At 42.0% G+C, this 20,497-nt stretch overlaps 1 protein-coding gene and 1 pseudogene across 1 annotated transcript in view; one reads left to right on the top strand and one right to left on the bottom strand.

The window, feature by feature from the left end:
- LOC126106434 (aminopeptidase Ey-like) overlaps window positions 1–20,497 on the bottom strand; it is a 210,366-nt gene that overhangs the window by 7,373 nt on the left and 182,496 nt on the right. The window contains exons 15-17 of the mRNA XM_049912747.1: window positions 20,167–20,313; window positions 9,112–9,240; window positions 6,847–6,928 (exon numbers count right to left, since the gene is read on the bottom strand). Of these exons, the coding sequence (XP_049768704.1) occupies window positions 6,847–6,928; window positions 9,112–9,240; window positions 20,167–20,313 (358 nt within the window). The remainder of the gene's footprint in view (window positions 1–6,846; window positions 6,929–9,111; window positions 9,241–20,166; window positions 20,314–20,497) is intronic.
- LOC126099007 (5S ribosomal RNA) lies at window positions 2,028–2,144 on the top strand (annotated as a pseudogene).

Below are 20,497 nucleotides of genomic sequence, written 5' to 3'. Positions count from 1 at the left end.
CATCAACAAAATGAGCTATAGTCTTCAACTGAGATGCTCAGTTCAACTGTAAAGCTTTTGTCAGTTGCAAAGAGCAACTCAGGCTCACAAAAGAAATCTACATGTCAGTGGTGATTGCAATTATTGCTGACAGTCAACAAGAACTGTGGACTGCTAACTGTCATGAGCAGCTGCAACACATTCCTAAATATATTAGACATGTTTGTAGGGACAGCTGAACCACTCCAGGAAGAGTTACTTAGTGGCGCTGACAAAGAACCTTGCTCCATTACCATTAGAGACAACACAGGGGAAGATCTGCTACGGAGCTGCCAATGAGACCAAGAAACAATATCATCAAGTAATAGCCATTGTGCGTCAAATTTTAGATGCTTTTAAATCTAGAGTGGAGAAAAGAGAAACCAAGCAGCCCTTGGTAAAACACCATATCAACACTGGGCATCATTCACCAATCAACCAGAACTCATACAGAGCGTCACCAGCTGATTGGTGGATAATCTTGGAGAAAGCGGAGAAGATGCTGCAAGATGATGTCATTGAACCTACAGAGTATCCTTCGTCCTATCCTGTGGTCTGCATGAAGAGGGCTCAGCATATGGCATTTCTCTATTGACTATCAATGGCTGAAAGACGGCTATTCATTGCTGTGCACTGACAATACCCTAGATACATATTGAGTTTGATGAGGCTGACTGGGAAAATACTGTCTTCATAACTTCTGATGGGCTCTATGAGTTTAAAGCTATGACATTTGGACTAGGTAAGACTCCAGTCACCTTTGAGCATCTGATGGACAACCTGCTGTTACACCTTGATTGACATGTCTTAGCCATTTTGATGATACTCTTGTTTTTTCAAAGACTCTTTAAGAATATCTGAGATGCCTGTGTACTGGCAGGCCTCTTTCTAAATCCAGACAAGTACCTCTTCATCATGCAAGAAATAAAAATCTTAGGGGCATCTAGTGAATGGTGATGGAATCTGTTACAGTCCAAAGAAAATATGAGCAGTCACAGATTAACCTACACCCCAGTGCATTCATGATGTCAGAAGTTTCCTCAGACTGTGAAGAATGTGCTCCTACTACTGGTGATTCACAGAGGACTTTTGTACCAAGGCACATCCCTTGCAAGAACTACTGCAGAGAGATGCCAAAAATTCCTGGAATGAAGTGAAAGAAGGATATTTCCTTATCCAAAAGAAGGTGCTAACATCTTCTTCAGTCCTATCATTGTATGACAAGAATTCCAAGACAGATCTTCATACAGACACTAGCAGTTGTGTAATAGTTGCAGTTCTAGAGCAAATTTAGGAAGGTGCTGAAAAGGTGATAGCTTATGCTTCCAGAGGACTGTCCAAATCTGAGACTAGCTACCCTGCAACCAAGAAAGATTACCTTGCAATTGTTTGGCCAATCAACAAGTTCCTGTTATATTTATTTGGCATGCTACTCACTGTTGTGATAGACCATCATTCTCCGTGCTGGCTGATAAGATGGAAGGATCGCTTACATCAGCTGGCAAGATGGGCGCTCAGGCTTCAGGATTACAACACCACAGTGGTATACAAAAGCAGATGCAGAGACAGGGATATGAACTGCCTTTCAAGGAATTCTTTGGTGGAACACAGCAGCAACATGGATGAAATCTACTGCTCTGATGAATTTCTTAGTAGGAACAACTGATGTGTATATGTTACTAATAATATCAAGTAATGTGAATAAGAGTACACTCTGACGTCTGTATAGATTCAGTGCTGAAATGCAATGGTTTTAAATAAGTGTTGTCAAATGTTGTTCGCATTTGATAGTGCATGGCTACAGTAGAAGTTATCATACACATCTCAGTGTATTGAACATTTACATTTTTTGTCTCAACTCATTTAGTATTTTTTAAATGAAAATATATTTAATATATTTTGACTCATTCCACATCCATGAGGACCATTCCACTTGGTATCTCCGGTAGGTAAATTAGCATATTCGATTTTATTTGTAAATATTTATTGTGTATTCTCGTTTTCCTGAAGGCAACGGCCTTGCCGCAGTGGATACACCGGTTCCCATGAGATCACCGAAGTTAAGCGCTGTCGGGCGTGGCCGTCACTTGGATGGGTGACCATCCAGCCGCCATGTGCTGTTGCCATTTTTCGGGGTGCACTCAGCCTCGTGATGCCAATTGAGGAGCTACTCGACCGAATAGTAGCGGCTCCGGTCAAAGAAAACCATCATAACGACCGGGAGAGCGGTGTGCTGACCACACGCCCCTCCTATCTGCATCCTCATTGAGGATGACACGGCGGTCGGATGGTCCCGGTGGGCCACTTGTGGCCTGAAGACGGAGTGCTGCTGCTGCTTGTTTTCCTGAAGAGTTCTACATCCTGGAGGGTCTCTTCACTATAGATCTATTGGAAAGAAAAGTGCTATTAATCTAATCTAGTCAGTCATTACTGCATTAAATGGCATTGCCACTGAAGAGATGGAAGCTCCAGCTTTGATAAAAACCACAGAAGCCTTGAAGAAGGACCACAGAAGAGTTATGATTAATAAAAGGAGCATTGTATGAGGGAACTACAATCCAGTATGGTGGAAGTGTTTCATTGTCATCACAGCTCACCTATATCCAGCTATCCTGAAGTATTTCCATCATGCTCCAAAATCTGGACAACTGGGATTTGTGAAAATCCAGACAATCAGATGCAGGTATCACTGGCCATGTCTACCAATACATTAGAAACTATGTGAGCCATTGTAAAGAATTCCAATGATGGAAGCACATGCCACAATAATCTACAGGGTATCTGGTACCCAATCTGCCTGCAGCAATGCCATTCCATCAAAACGGAATATACTTCTTAGTGTAGTTCCCAAAATTGACTGATGGGGACTGGTGGGTAACAGTCTGCACTAACTACCTGATTTGCTACGTGGTCTCCAGAGCTGTGCAGACTGCCGAAGCTTCAAAAATTTCAAAGTTTTTGTAGAAGGCATCATTTTGAAACACAGAGAACCCTGTGTGTGATTTCACTCTGCAACATCACCCACAGAATGACCACAGCCTACCATCAACAGACAGTTGGCTTCAGGGGATGCTTTAATATGACATTACCAGATACGCTCTTGGTATATGTTGATGTCAAACAGAGAGATTGGGACACAATACTACCCATCATGATATCTGCATAGAACAGTTCAGCAAGATACTACAGGCATTACATTATTCTTTCTGCTTGACGGTCATGAGGCTGGTATGACAACGGGTCCACTGTTCCTGTTTGTTTAAACCCAATGATACTCAGGGTAACTACATGAAACATCCTATAAACTGGGGAAAAAGGGCAGCTAGCTTGTTTGTGGACCCTGCATGTCCTGTAGATATCCCTAGAGAGTTATAATGCTAAGCATCATCCAGTGAGATGCAGATCGGTAGGCTTGGTATGTATTTTTATAGCTGTCCAGAAAGTGGGAGTATCTGAAAAGTTAATAAAGGCTACTGTTGGGCAATATAATATTCTTTGGTGCTTGCTGGATGTCACATTTGAAGTTAGGGATTATTACCCTTCATAAAGAACGCAAAATCACAAATGCTTCTTCCATGTCTTCCTTATGGAGCTCTACTACACTCCTGGAAATTGAAATAATAACACTGTGAATTCATTGTCCCAGGAAGGGGAAACTTTATTGACACATTCCTGGGGTCAGATACATCACATGATCACACTGACAGAACCACAAGCACATAGACACAGGCAACAGAGCATGCACAATGTCGGCACTAGTACAGTGTATATCCACCTTTCGCAGCAATGCAGGCTGCTATTCTCCCATGGAGACGATCGTAGAGATGCTGGATGTAGTCCTGTGGAACGGCTTGCCATGCCATTTCCACCTGGCACCTCAGTTGGACCAGCGTTCGTGCTGGACGTGCAGACCGCGTGAGACGACGCTTCATCCAGTCCCAAACATGCTCAATGGGGGACAGATCCGGAGATCTTGCTGGCCAGGGTAGTTGACTTACACCTTCTAGAGCACGTTGGGTGGCACGGGATACATGCGGATGTGCATTGTCCTGTTGGAACAGCAAGTTCCCTTGCCGGTCTAGGAATGGTAGAATGATGGGTTCGATGACGGTTTGGATGTACCGTGCACTATTCAGTGTCCCCTCGACGATCACCAGTGGTGTACGGCCAGTGTAGGAGATCGCTCCCCACACCATGATGCCGGGTGTTGGCCCTGTGTGCCTCGGTCGTATGCAGTCCTGATTGTGGCGCTCACCTGCACGGCGCCAAACACGCATACGACCATCATTGGCACCAAGGCAGAAGCGACTCTCATCGCTGAAGACGACACGTCTCCATTCGTCCCTCCATTCACGCCTGTCACGACACCACTGGAGGCGGGCTGCACGATGTTGGGGCGTGAGCAGAAGACGGCCTAACGGTGTGCGGGACCGTAGCCCAGCTTCATGGAGACGGTTGCGAATGGTCCTCGCCGATACCCCAGGAGCAACAGTGTCCCTAAATTGCTGGGAAGTGGCGGTGCAGTCCCCTACGGCACTGCGTAGGATCCTACGGTCTTGGCATGCACCCGTGCGTCGCTGCGGTCCGGTCCCAGGTCGACGGGCACGTGCACCTTCCGCCGACCACTGGCAACGACATCTATGTACTGTGGAGACCTCATGCCCCACGTGTTGAGCAATTCGGCGGTACGTCCACCCGGCCTCCCGCATGCCCACTATACGCCCTCGCTCAAAGTCCGTCAACTGCACATACGGTTCACGTCCACGCTGTCGCGGCATGCTACCAGTGTTAAAGACTGCGATGGAACTCCGTATGCCATGGCAAAACTGGCTGACACTGACGGCGGCGGTGCACAAATGCTGCGCAGCTAGCGCCATTCGACGGCCAACACCGCGGTTCCTGGTGTGTCCGCTGTGCCGTGAGTGTGATCATTGCTTGTACAGCCCTCTCGCAGTGTCCGGAGCAAGTATGGTGGGTCTGACACACCGGTGTCAATGTGTTCTTTTTTCCATTTCCAGGAGTGTATATCCTCACACACAATTACTTCTCCTTTGAAGGCATTACCTACAAACAAATCTGCAGTACGGCTATGGGCACCCTCATGGCACCATTCTATGGTAACCTATTCATGGGCCATCTAGAGGAATCTTTCCTAAAAACCCAGTATCCTAAACCATCACCTGGTTCAGATTCATTGATGACATCTTTGCTATCTGGATTGAAGGTGAGGACACCTTATTCACATTCCTCCAGAACCTCAGAAACTTCTCCCCCATTTGCTTCACCTGGTCCTACTCAACCCAACAAGCCACCTTCCTAGATGTTGACTTCCACCTCAGAGATGGCTACACCAGTACCTCCGTCCATATCAGACCTACTAACCACCAGCAATACCTCCACTTCAACAGCTGCCACCCATTCCATAGCAAGAAGTCCCTTCTGTACAGCCTGGCCACCCATGGTCATAGCATCTGCAGTGACGAGCAGTCCCTCTCAAAATATACCGAGGGTGTCACAGAAGCCATCACTGACCGTAATTATCCTCCCATTCTTGTACAAAAACAAATCTCCCGTGCCATATCTTTCCAGTTTCCCACCACCTCCCAAAGTCCCACAGTCTGGCCACAGAGGAGCATTCCCCTCGTAACTCAGTACTATCCGGGACTGGAGCAACTGAATTACGTTCTCCGCCAGGGTTTTGATTACCTCTCATCATGCCTTGAAATGAGAAATGTCCTGCCCACTATCCTTCCCACCCCTCTTACTGTAGTATTCCGCCATCCACTGAACCTACACAATATACTCGTCCTTCCTTACACAACTCCTGCTCCCAATCCCTTACCTTATGGCTCATACCTGTGTAATAGACCTAAATGCAAGACCTGTCCCATACATCCTCCTACCACCACCTACTCCAGTCCAGTCACTAACATCACCTATGCCATCAAAGGCAGGGCTACGTGTGAAACCAGGCACGTGGTTTACAAGCTAAGCTACAATCACTATGCTACATTCTATGTAGGCATGACAACCAACAAGCTGTCTGTCTACATGAACAGCCATCAACAAACTGTAGCCAAAAAACAAGTGGACCACCCTGCTGCTTGACACGCTGCCAAACATGATATCCCTCATCTTAATGACTGCTTCATAGCCTGTGCCGTATGGATCCTTCCCACCAACACCAGCTTTTCGGAATTGCGCAGGTGGGAACTTTTCCTGCAATACATCCTATGTTCCCGTAAACCTCCTGGCCTCAACCTTAGTTAGTCACTGTCCTCACCCAACCAGCCCCCTCCCTGTTCCCATTGCAGCACTACACAGCCATCATTTCACCGCCACGCCCAGTCTTTTAATTTATTCTTTTTATTTCTCTCCTTTCCACTACTTACCCCCTCCCCCTCTGCACCTTCTCTCCTACCCTCCGTCTAAACTGAAACACTTCACTGTCCGCCACTTCCACCATACTATCCCTCCCCCTCCCTGCTCCAGCCTCCTCGTTACCCCCACCCAGTCGCCACTCCCATCATGCACTGGTGCTGCTGCTCACAGTATGGTTTCAGTTCTCTGAGACTGCAGACTGCAGGCGTGTGTGCAAGTTACGTTTGCGTGAGTGTGTGTGTGTGTGTGTGTCTACTCCTGACTAAGGCCTCAATGGCCGAAAGCTACAATTGTGTGAATCTTTTTGTTGTGCCTATCATGACTAAGCATCTCAGCTATATGGTGAGTAGCAACTTTCCTTGTCTGGTATTGTTAGATTCCATCCTAGAGTTGGTAATGGCATCCTTCCATTGTCATAATGTGTGGTTGCTTCATGTTAATACTTACTAGATCATATCCATCAGAAGTCACAAACTTAGAAGTTGTTTTGAACACGATCTCTTCAAACACCAGACGCTTCTCCTGATACCTGAAACAATCAAATGAGAAGCAATGTAAACTTTCTCTTAGTAATATTTTATGGCATGATCTTCTGAGCAATGCTGTTAATATAAAAAAAAATATTTATTCTACAGTACATGCAACAAGAATAATATGTAAAACTAACAACCAAATATCTTACAGATGCCTCTTCAGGAACCTATGGGTTATTGCACTTTCATCCCAACACATATTGCCTTATGCCATAATGGTACTTTTGGTTAATAACGACAATGAATTTTGGATGCACTCTTCAATTCACACCCACAATACTTGAAGTAAAAATAATGTTCATAATGACTATGTAGTACCTTCTAGTGTTCACAATGTAGTTTTATAGTCTGGTGAAAAAGTCTGTGGCATGTTGCCAGAGGTCAATACAAAGGAAATTGAAAATCTCCAAATATTGAACATCAGAGTAAAAGAATATCTTATTAATCATCTGCTCTACAATTTATCAGAATATTTGACCTCAAAAATTATGAATTCAGTGTATCTCTAATATTTGTATTTGATAGATCCTGATTTTTCTAGTATGTATGCAGCTCATAGAAGTCTGCATAAAGTTTCACAGATACTTTGTTTAAAATGTTGTATAAAAACAGCAGCTGATTAGTGAAGAAGGAGCAGCGGCAGTGGCTTTTTTCAAAGAAGATTTTTTCTCCTAAAATACAAATGAAAAATAGAACCAAGAGATAAGTGTTTAGGTTACAACACTGTATCTACCAACAACCCAATTAGAGTGGGTTGGTTTTTATGTAAATTATCTTGCAATAACATTATTTACCACCTACAACTGTAGTATGACACCTCTTAATGATTATTAAAGAACTTGGAATGACTCTTTATTCACCATATGTGAAAGAACTTGTTCAGTTTTTCAGTTGATACATTTCATTTAATTTTTCATGGTAAGTTCTTGAAAGTGCATAGGAATTAGTTTTTTTATGTAAAGAAATGTCAACTATAAAACATAAACTTTATTTCTAAGACAATTTTGTAAGAGCAGCTCTGATTAAGAAATTTTTTGAACAGTGTCCAAGGAAAAATAGTAGTCGATAAAACTTGTAAGGGTACAGACATTGATCCTGTACTTGACGTATCGAATCCACCCCCACACTTCTTTGCTACAGTGCAGTGGCATCACTGACAGGGTTACCCCATAGTTCTAGAAGGAATGGATTGGCATCTGGAGATAATTTGGTGCAAAAAATTTTGTCAGTCAAACCAGAGCCATCATGCAAGTAGGATGTGTATAGGTGTGAGAAAGTCAATTGTGGTTAAGAAAATCATTTTGAAGATCAAGATTAATTTGATATCAGGGAAGCTGTTATAGAATTAAAAAGTGAACATACAGCAAGGAATCAGCAATGGTAAACTCATATAAGCTCAAGATAGAAGAGTGACTGCAATTGTATTGTGAGAGCATCAGAACAAGTAGGGTCACGATATTTGAATTTAAAGTGAAATAAATTAACTCTATCATACATAAATGTTCACATGTAGCAACCTCTTTGTAATTAGAACATTTTGGAAGTGAATGAATTAAAAACATTGTGGGAGAACAGATAGGGCTAATGGTCAGGACTTAAGTTACTGGCTCATGTGGGAGTATGTTTGCCATCCAAAATTGGCTATTTATAAATGTATGATGTCTAATTTTCCAACCAGCCAGATTATAGCAAATAATAAAAAATAAAAATCAACAGACAATATGGCATGGTGACTTACAAACTATGATAAAACTGTTTCAATGAAAGCAGTCTTGAACACACATAAATTACTGACTTCAATCAGTGATAGTTTCAATCTCTTACAGGATCATCAGTAGACAGTTTTACTCCTTGGTGACAGCAGGACATGATGTTGTGGAGCAGGTCACTTTGGAGAGGTATGAGGAACACTGAGGTAACTGGGTCCTAAGCACTATCTCCTGCTGTCACCAAGGAGTAAATTGGTCCAATGATGATCTTATAAGAGATTGAAACTGTTCATAATAAATAACTCATATATGATCAAGACTGCTTTTTTTAAAATAATTTTAGAATTGTGGTTAGGATGTAACCAAAGTGAACATGGCAACATGTTTTCATGTCTGTGAGTGTCATATTAAGCACAGGTATTTGTTTATAATTTGTAATGATCCTTAATCATAGTTTATGGCTTACTTACTTTTTTTTAATTTCAAACCATTTGTCAGAAACATAGTTAAAAAGTAGGTAGTGGTCCTTTATTCTGTCAATAGCAGTCAGCACATTGTCATCACTCAGGGCATACTTCAGCAAAACTGCCTCTAAGAATCTGTAAAAAGAAAGTACACCTCCTGGTGAGTACAAAGTTTGTGATGGGCTACAATGAGTCTGGCCTTGACAGCCAGAGACTGTGGTCATGTACGTCTGAACTGTGTGTGTGTGTGTGTGTGTGTGTGTGAGAGAGAGAGAGAGAGAGAGAGAGAGAGAGAGAGAGAGAGAGAGAGAGAGTGAGAGTTTGTTTTACCTAATTGTGATGAAGGTCTTTCTGGCCAAAAGCTTACTTGTTTAACAGTTTTTTTGATGTGCCTACCTGTGACTCAGCATATCCACTACATCGTTAGTAGCAATCTATCCTATTCATAATGTTACCATTATTCCATCTGGGATTTTCTGTTGTTTGAAGGTAAACAAACATATAGCACACACATGAATCAAAGTTGTGTTATAAATTGATTAGCCTTAATAAAAATACTACTTTCTTTGTAGTTTATTTTCTGAAATTCTTTCTACATATCATGCACATCCACACTTGTGTTTCCACTTTAGACCAATAAAACAGTGAAAAAAGATTCATAATTCATTATCAATGCATTGGCTGATTTCATATAGTATATAATAAAAGTACATTTGCTTTTGTATTTACTAATGAAGACCAGTTGATTAATCCTCTCTTTATGACATGGCTGAAGAATTGTATATTAATATTCAACAGTCTTTAATATTCCTCTACGGAAGTTGAATAGTAAAAAGACCACAATTTATGTGTGTCATTACTAAATTAACAACAGTAAAATATCTGCAAAAATTTCAGATGCCAGCAGTGATAAACTGAGGATTCAGATGCTACAGGAAGGGCTGTTCCTTTAGAATACATGCCATGTAAGATATCCAAATGTTGTAGCTAGATGGGATATATGGTACAAGTGTAGACATTGTTTTTTATTTGACTCAATTTAAAGAAGGGGACAAAGCAACAGTGGACGTAGCACCATGTTGCCTATACCAATTTAAATTTATTGGGCAGTATCTCTCTCTGCCCCTCTAATAAGGCTATTCAGCACCCTTGAAGGACAGTAGGAGTCCCTTTATAAGGTCTTTGTTAGATACAATCTCTTCAGGAATTAGTGACCCAATTATTTGGTGTCTTTTGGCCTCCAGGCAGGGCTTTGCATTGGAAGATTAAATGTAGTGCAGTTTCACCCCTATTTACCACAGAGTCTACACTCAAGAGCTCCTTTCTCTATTGCCATCATGTATAGATGTTATATGAAGTTCCCAAAGCCAGCCATTAAACTCAGCATGAGTTTAATCTGGCACCTATTCAAACCCAGAGTTGTAGAACTGGTTTTGGCACCATTAGATTCCCATGTTTCTGTTGTTTTTGCATCTTAGCCAAAAGTTCTATGTGCTGCATACTGATATAGCTATATGAAATGCACGAAAATGTAAACAGCAAAGACAATATTATAGTGTTTCTATTAGATGAAATTCGTGGATTAAAGCTAAAAATGATGAACTTACACAGCAAAAACAACACTGCGAATCTCCAATGTACAGTAATGTGGTAATAGAAAATTTGACTAGTAAAAATACAGACAACAGGACCAATAAACATTGTTGAAAATGCCAGAAAACTGTGACAAGTGGTGTTGAGTGCATGGAATGTGTAAACATATTCCATTTTTGATGTGAGAAAGTAAATCCTTCACTAAAAGGACAGGAGATAACCACAAAAAACTGGAATTGTAATGAATGCAGGTCAGATACTATTAGGCCTAAAATATGTAACATACCCAATTATAATGGACCTGAATGTAATGAAATTTACACAATCACATCTGAAGCCAAACACAAGAAACAGAACAGCGTGGATTGTGGCACAAAAGTGCAACTGTATTTAAATCATCTAATAAAAACCACAGCAAAAAATTTGCAGCAACCCGTAATTGATGGTACCTGTTTTGAAATTGAGTAAAACAATCAATGTATCATATGCAACAGATAAAGAACAAGATGGAACACAGAATCAAGAAATACCAAGACAAAAAAACAACATGTTGTGACTCGCCGATCATTCAAAGCGCCGCCGCACAATTACGCGCATCCTCTACGTGCGGCACTGTCTGCCAGCCATGCAGCAGCTGCGCCACCTAAGCGGCCAGCCGAGCAGCGGCCGCTAGACTGGGACTCAGTGCTCATTCGAATGCTATTGTGTACACATGTCTTGCTTGTCAACTTACTCTGTGACTTATATGTGTTGTGTCGTTCTGAAATATATGTGTTAAACTTGACGTTATAACAACTGGCGACGAGGTAGTGGATTTTTCCTTTTCACCGTTGACCCACAGGGTTCCATCGCTACTGTCAAGCATCTATTGCAAAATCTCCTTGAACAGAAAACGCTTCTAACAGCGGTGATTCGCAATTTTGTTGGGGCGTCAAATGTGGGGCATTTCTTGTCGTTGGCTATACCTCCTTTTCCTCCTTATGATGAGATGGTGGAAGACCGGTCTGATTATGAAAAACGTCTTCGACAGCACTTCTTGGCATTTCATGTCACGGACGAACAGCCATGTAAGTCACTGTCCCTTTCCTGGATTTCACCTCAAATGTATCGGTTGTTGTCGCAATTGGCTCCTTTGAAGGATCCTGCGTCTTTGTCCTTTGCTGAAGTGTGCTCACTTCTGTCTGTCTATTTTCAAAAGCAAACGCATGTGGTAGCCTCTCGTGTTGCCTTTTATCGTTGTCAAAAACAGCCACATCAATCCTATCGCGCTTGGGCTGCTGAACTTCACGGCCTCAGTCGAAAGTGTCAATTTGTTACTGATGTTCACAAAGAATCCTATGCCGATTCCATGGTACGGGATGCTATTATCCGGTCGGCGCCTGACAAAGAAGTTTGGCAACGTGCCCTTCAGTTGGCAAATCCGACTCTAGATTAAGTTCTCTCCATTGCGCAGTCTTTTGAAATTTCTCGCGCCGCTGGGGCGCAAATAGAGGCGTGGGGTGATGTCGGGGAAATACAACCTCTATGCGCTGTTGACGACACGTGCGGCGCGTCCCTGCCGGCCAATGTGGCCGCAGTGCGCTCCCACGCGCAGCCTCGGCCTAGCTGTAAACAACCCACTAAGAAACCGCAGCAAAACCCCTGGCAACTTCCTTCATGTGGTGTTTTACGAAACATTCACGTGAGGATTGTCCCCAACGTTGGGCTGTGTATCACAATAGCAAAAAGAAAGGTCATGTGTCTTCTGTTTGCAAATCCGACTGCATACATGATGTTTATGAACATGACGCTGATCCTGATTCTGTGTTGTCTGTCAATTGCACTTCTTCCCTTTCAGGGAAGTTATTCCTCACTGTCCAAATCCTTGGTCGAGATGTTCGCATGCAAGTGGATACCGGTTCTGCTGCCACTAAAATTAATTCTCAGACGTATCTTCAGTTGGGTTCTCCACTCCTGTCACCTGTCACTCGGCAATTACGGATGTACAATAAACAGAAGATTTCTCTCTTGGAACAGTTTAATGCTGAGGTTCGCACTGTTCCCATATTTGTGGTCGACCAGAGCAACGCAGAAAATCTTTTTGGTTTCAATGCCTTTCGCATTTTTGGGTTCTCCATAGATGACTCTGTCAATATTGTCTCTGATGCTATTCCTTATGCTCAACTGGATTCCTTGTCGACGACATTTTCATCCCTTTTTTCTCCTGGGTTAGGCCGTGCAAACGACTTTGAAGCTCATATCACGCTCAAACCCACTGCTCGGCCTAAGTTTTTTTGGGCTTGGCCCATTCCTGTGGCCCTTCGTGATCGGGTAAAATGGGAGTTGGATCGTCTCACTACTTCAGTGGTCTTGCTTCCTGTCACTTCCAGTGAGTGGTCCTCTCCTGTCATTGTCGTTGCTAAGCCAAATGGTGATATTCGTCTCTGTGGCGATTTCAAAGCCACTGTAAATGCTCAATGCCTCATCGACACTTACCCTATGCCCGTCCTGAAGAACTGTTCACTAAACTTGGTGGAGGCCAGTATTTTTCTAAAATTGACCTGTCAGAAGCTTATCATCAACTTCCTCTCGACACTGCTTCCCAGCAGTTTCTGGTCCGTAACACGCCTTTCGGCCTCTATCAATACCAACACTTGCCATTCAGGGTTGCTAGCGCCCCTGCTCTCTTTCAGCGATTCTTGGAACAATTATTGCTCCCTGTCCCTGGGTGTATCAATTACATGGACGACATTGTTGTCACTGGCTCCACCAATGAAGAACATCTTCAAAATCTCCGCACACTTTTTCATGTCTTACAGACTGCGGTCTTAAGTGTAATCTTCAGAAATCATAATTTTTTCAGGCATCTATCACGTACTTGGGGTTTCAACTCTCTCAGGATGGTATTCATCTGCTTCAGCAAACTGTCACTGTGATCGATGCCCTTCCTCGCCCTACATCTGTTAAGGAACTGCAGGCCTTCTTGGGGAAAATAGCATACTATCACAAGTTTTTACCATCTGCGGCTTCGGTGGCTCAGCCGTTGCATTGCCTGTTGCATAAAAACGTGCCTTTTCACTGGTCCACATCATGCGAAGTGGCTTTCCAGAAATTGAAGACTATGCTGAAACAGGCCCCGTGCCTGGCTACTTATCGACCTGGCCGACATCTTGTTCTTGCCACAGACACCTCTCAATATGTGGTCGGTGCAGTCCTTGCGCACCGTTTTTCTGATGGTTCGGAACAACCCATTGCTTATGCCTCTAAAACGATCACAGATGCCCAACAAAAGTATTCTCAAATTGAGAGAGAAGCTTTGGCCATTATTTATGCTCTTCATAAGTTTTGTGTTTTTCTGTATGGCTCAAAATTTCATCTTGTTACAGATCACAAACCACTTGTTTCCTTGTTTCATCCATCAATGCCACTTCCCGACAAGGCTGCACACCGCCTCCAGCATTGGGCTCTTTACTTGTCTCATTTCAATTATGAGATTCATTTCCGGCCAACGGCTCAACATGCAAATGCTGATGCTCTGTCTCGCCTTCCCATGGGTCCTGATCAGGCATTCGATAAGGACGAACTTTTGTGTTTCCACCTGGATGTTGCCGAGCAGCAGGTTGTGGACGGTTTCCCCATCACTGGAGACAGGCTGGCGGCTGCTACGGGTTCTGACCCTACCCTCTCCCGGGTTTTATGCTGTATTCAGAAGGGTTGGCCAGATCGCCCATCCGCTAAGACTTCTGACCCGTTGCGGAACTACTACGCTTTGCGCTACCGCCTCACGGCTAGGGATGGTGTTATCCTCCTCTCCACTGACAATGCTTTGCCACGTGTTGTGGTACCTGCGTCTTTGCATGCTTCGGTCTTGCGCCTCCTTCACCAAGGGCACTGGGGTGTGTCTTGCACAAAATCTCTGGCGCGCTGTCATGTGTACTGGCCTGGCATTGACTCTGAAATAGCACACATGGTCGCTGCCTGCGGCCCTTGTGCGTCACAGGCCGCTGCCCTGAAGTCATCTTTGTCACCGTGGCCTTCGCCTGAGAAGCCCTGGGAGCGCATTCATGCTGACTTTGCGGGACCCTTTTTAGGTACTTATTGGCTCCTCATAATTGACGCCTACTCTAACTTTCCTTTCATTGTCCGTTGCACGTCGCCTACCACCGCGGCAACCACCAGTGCTCTCGCCCGCATTTTTTCTTTGGAAGGCCTCCCCTCTACTCTTGTTACTGATAATGGTCCGCAATTTGCCTCTTCTGAATTTGCGGATTTTTGTGCTCGTCACGCTGTTATGCATGTCACGGCCCCGCCGTTCCATCCACAATCCAACGGTGAGGCTGAACGACTGGTCCGCACATTTAAGGCTCAGATGCGAAAACTTCTGACTTCTTCTGCTGCTGATGATGCGCTTCTCCAGTTTCTGGCATCTTACCATTTCAGCCCCATGGGCGACCACAGCCCGGCTGAGCTCTTACATCGCCGACAGCCCCACACGCTACTTCATCTTCTGCAGCCTTCCACCTCATGGCCGCGGGTGCCTTCACTTGGCCAGTTCACCGCTGACGACCTCGTCTGGGTGCGGGGATATGGCAGGCGGGCAAAATGGAGCCCGGGCCGCATCTTAAGACACTGTGGTGGACGCCTGTATGAAATCCAGATGGACACGGGTGTTGCAGTGCGTCATTCGGACCAGCTTCAGCCTCGTGTACCAGCAACGCCTGTTCCGAATGCAGCTACACCACCTTTGGCTCTACCTGACGCTCGGGATCTTGGCATCTCTCAATACTCACAACACAGCCATCTCACCGTCATCGTGATGCCAGCACAAGAACGGACGCCACCAGGAGACGTGCCCATGCAGGAACAGGATGACCATCCTCTGTCACAGCAAATCTACTCGCCTCCTCCTCCAAAGGACGCCAACACATCACCCATGTCTCCTGTCATATCAACTGGACTTGCCGCAACGGGCAGATTGGTGCATGGGGCCCCAGTAGATTCGACCCCTACGTCTCCTGTCATCTCGACCCATTATCATCGGGGACACTTCCGTCCATACGGGAAGCCTCCTCCTCGGGACTTTACGGTGAGTCAAACAACGCCTATGAACATTAGCCATCTCCAGGACACTATCAAGACCAGTGCAACAATTTCAAAGGGGGGAAAAGTATTGTGACTCGCCGATCATTCAAAGCACCGCCACGCAATTACGCACATCCTCTACGTGCTCATTCGAATGCTAACGTGTACACATGTCTTGCTTGTCAACTTACTCTGTGACTTATATGTGTTGTGTCGTTCTGAAATATATGTGTTAAACTTGACGTTATAACACAACATACATCAGAATTTACTCTGTTGGTTTTGGAAGAGGAATGACTACAAAAACAAAGATCTTGGCAACTCAAAAATACATTGAAATTGAAGACATAGTGAAGCCTCGAGCAATATTCAACCAGATCCTCACCAACACTGAAGACCAGTAATCTGTCAAAGAGTGACTTAGTTATTATAGGTGGTTCCAATGATGTATACCACAATGAAACGGCTGCAGCTCTGAAGACAACACTGAGCAAGTTAACAAACACAAACATGAGCAAGTTAACAAATGGTTCAAATGGCTCTGAGCACTATGGGACTTAACATCTGTGGTCATCAGTCCCCTAGAACTTAGAACTACTTAAACCTAACTAATCTAAGGACATCACACACATCCATGCCCGAGGCAGGATTCGAACCTGCGACCGTAGCAGTCGCGCGGTTCCAGACTAAGCGCCTAGAACCGCTAGACCACCGCAGCCGGCGAGCAAGTTAACAAACACAAACATTATGTTATTTAAAATACTTCATTGCTACAATTTAATTGACTCATCATGTGTAAACAGAAAAATAACCAAAACTACCAAGTATTTTGAAACAATTTGCAAATAGTTTAAAAATGTAATGCTATTACATATTAAGGAATGTCTCAGTTGTAACCATCTGACAATTGTAACTGCTTGAGAACTTGTCATACTAGACATGGTCAAGGCCTAAGTGGGTTAGGAAAGACACTGCTGACCCAAAAATAATTAGTATGGTAAATAATAAATCTTGTATCAACAATTTAGAAAATATGTCTCAAAACTCAGAACCAGATCAGGGAAACATATAAGGCTGACCAAGCCTGAAATGTGTCAGACTTGGTCAAAACAAAGAGCTTCAGGACATAATACAAAAAACACACTTAAAGTAAATAATCAAACTAAGTCGAGTGTAAGCAATGTACTATTTAGTAGTAAAAATGAACACTTTTGTTACATATAAATGTGCAGTCCCTAAGAAACAAAGTCAGTGAACTACAGTACTGGCTGGAGGAAATTAACATTGTGAATGAACATTGGATTAAAAGTGCAGAAATAAGCTTATTTTTACCATTTGGTTAATCACTGGAAACAAACTACTGTAGACCAAACAATGACCATGGTGGAGTGTCCATTTACAACAAAAATTTGTATCTAAAATATTCAATGATAGACCCACAAGCCTGCCTGTTGAAGGACTTTTTGAAGCATCTGCCTTTGTTATACACACTCAGAAACTCATTATTGCAACAGTTAACTGACCACCAGCTTCTGATCAGGAGATATTCACAGGAAAACTCTCAGAATTAATTTTATTGACTGTCAAATGTAAGCAATATAAAACATTTATCACAAGAGGCATTAATATAGATGTTAAAGAGAAAAACTGTGGTACCCATCCTAAACATCTTAAGATCAATGAATTACTAATGCTTCAATGAAAAACTGACCAGACTGGAGGCATGCCTTGACGATATAATTAACAATGTGTGTAGGAATCAAGTAGAGTGGGACACCATCAAATTAGGTCTATCTTATCATGATGGCATATGGAACAAAACTGGAAATCTGACATTTGATGATACCATATAATTACATATAGAGTTCTCAAGGAAGAGAACATTGAAATAATGAGAAATGAACTGAGTAGAGTAGAATGGGCTTGAATACTAACCATCAATAAATATATAAACGAAAGCTTTTCTGCATTCATAACCAATATAAAAAGTACATTAGACAGTAACTGCTCTCTTATTACTAACAGATGTAACCCTAGCAATACGCATAAACCACAATTTACAAAAAAGTGGTACACTGCACATCTCAATAAAATCAGAATCCCTTTACTCGTGCTGAAGGGCAAAATTGAAGGCATTTAAGAAAACAAGAATAGATATATAAAATTAAGAAAAATATTCAAATCTGATATTAAAGCAGCAAAAATGAAAGCAAATGAAGAGGATATTTTAAATTCTAAAAACAAATGTAAAGCTGCCTGAAACAGTCAAAAGTGAGATAAACATGAGAAAGGAAGAAATCAATTACCCAATTAATTGTAACACTTTCAATGAACACATCATAAATTCAGTAAGTGCCCATGTACCGAAAAGTGTCGGTTTAAGTGATGTGGAAGCTTTTATTTTGCAATCACAGAAAAAAACACATAAAATATTTAACAGGTGTAGAATAACTGCTACAGATATAAATAATTCTGTAAACAAGCTGAATAACTCTAGAACAGAATTTGTAATAAACTCCTCTACTCTACCTTGCAAATAAAATCCTTCATGTTTCCCTGATTGCCTTAAAAATCACAGTTACACTCCCCATATACAAAAAGGGTGTCAGAGAAATACCAGATAACTATAAACCAATACCAATTGTCCCTATACTGGCCAAAATCAGAGAGAGCTGTTTACACAGAGAGATTTACATGTATGTTGAGAGCAATTATGACAGCCAGTTTGGATTCAGAACTAATCAATCAATGATAAAAGCTATTGAAAGCCTGATAACTGAAATCCACAATGCTTTTGAAAGGCAACAGGGCACCTATGCAGCCTCATAGACTTAAGCAAAGCATCTGATTCAGTATCACATGAGATAATTGTTAAAAAATTAGAATATTATGATATTGCAGACAAACCACTTAATTTGATTAAATCATATCTAAATAACAGACAATAGTTAGTGTATATGAACAATGAAAGGTCAGAAGTAATGAAAATTAAGAGAGAAATTCCGCAGGATTCCATTCTTGGATTCTTCCTCTTTATTGTCTATGTTAATGATTTCTCAAACTATATAGCCTGCAAAAATGTCTTACATGCTGATGATATGACCATGATCTCCACAGGTGAGAGTATGCAGAGGTGGTAAACAAAAATAATGAACTTTTTGAAAAATGTAGGGTGTGGTGTATTGCCAACCAGTTATGTATAAACAACACAAAAACAGAGGAAATTTATGTTAATCTGAAGATACGGAAAGAAGAGAATCGCAGTGTCAAACTATTTGGAATAAAAATTGACAGGCAGACTTTAACATATGATATTCCTGCTGTATAAACAAAGATAATCTCTCAGCATAAGTTTATTGATGCTTTGCTACTATGCATTCTTTCAGTCACAGCTACAATATGCGATTCTGTTATGGGGTAATTCAACAGGCACAAACTGTGTATTAAAATGGCAAAAAAAGCAATTAGATGTATACAAGGATTGGGTCCAAGAGAAACATGTAAGGGGCACTTCAGCCTATTAACATAATGACCCTTCCAAGTCTCTATATGTATAACTGCTTAATATACGTAAAAGAAAATATACAATAATTTACACAGAGAATGAATTTACGTTTTCACGGCACTAGAAACAACTGCATGCTTGATATACCATATTCTAGGCTGTCATTGACACACAACAGTTATGAACACCTAAGTCTAAAGTTATATAATAAACTGCCACAATCACTCAAAACCCTCACCCTCTTCAAATAATAAGGAGGTATTAGACACATGGTTTAAGAATAAAGAATACTGCTCAATTGTAGAATATGTTGGAAGTATTTTGGAATGAATGTATAAACAATGAAATAATGTAACAATCATTAACTAAATGTGAAAAACTGTATAATTAATTCTTGAATATAAACTATATAACGATTATTACTGAAATCTTCTGATTAGTAAGAAGTTTATTTATTTGTGTGTATGTGTAAAATGATGATGTCTGTAAAATGTAAAAATTACTAACTACTAGAAAGATGTATAATCATGCATAATGTAAAAATTAGTAACAACTATACTTTTATGAAAATGTAAAATGTGTTTTGAGGAAGCTAATTGCATGGTAAACATGCTGAATGGCTAATAAATAAACATAAACATACAGCTCCAATTTTACCATCACCTTGGGTACAGGACAGGTTGTGGCCCAGAAAATTATGTTGTTGCCCCTATCCTGGCTAGCTTATCTTGTTGTTCATTACCAGTAATACCTGAGTGATCAGAGACCCTTAGCCTCACAAAGAATCCTGACATTCTATGATGATCTTTGATCTCATTACAGAAGCTTGCTTTTAAAACATCGCATCCAGTGCTTTCCCATGACTTTAGTGCCCTCATTGTACAAAAAGCTCACAAACTTACTTGTTCATTCTATCCTTATCACGTGTGCAGGCAGCTATCCTGGTCAGCAGATTCTTGTCTGGGTGTCTATTATCATTGTGGCCTAGAGCCCACAGCAGAGTGTCATCCCAGATCTCACGGTCACCCCACTTCAGAACAAGACAGTGCCTGCAAAAAGAAAATGTGTCATGTATACATCAAATTATCCTGTGGTGTAGCAAAATGAACACCCTGAAGCTATGATTCCAATGACAGAAGTAGCATTCATATTATGTACAAGTTGTATGCTGTGTGTGGTAAAAATCACCTACAGATAAAATTTAGGATAAAAATTTTACTATCTTCTATAATA

Source organism: Schistocerca cancellata, chromosome 1, assembly GCF_023864275.1.
Source record: "Schistocerca cancellata isolate TAMUIC-IGC-003103 chromosome 1, iqSchCanc2.1, whole genome shotgun sequence".
Lineage (NCBI taxonomy): Eukaryota > Metazoa > Arthropoda > Insecta > Orthoptera > Acrididae > Schistocerca > Schistocerca cancellata.
This window is presented reverse-complemented; position numbering and strand designations above follow the sequence as displayed.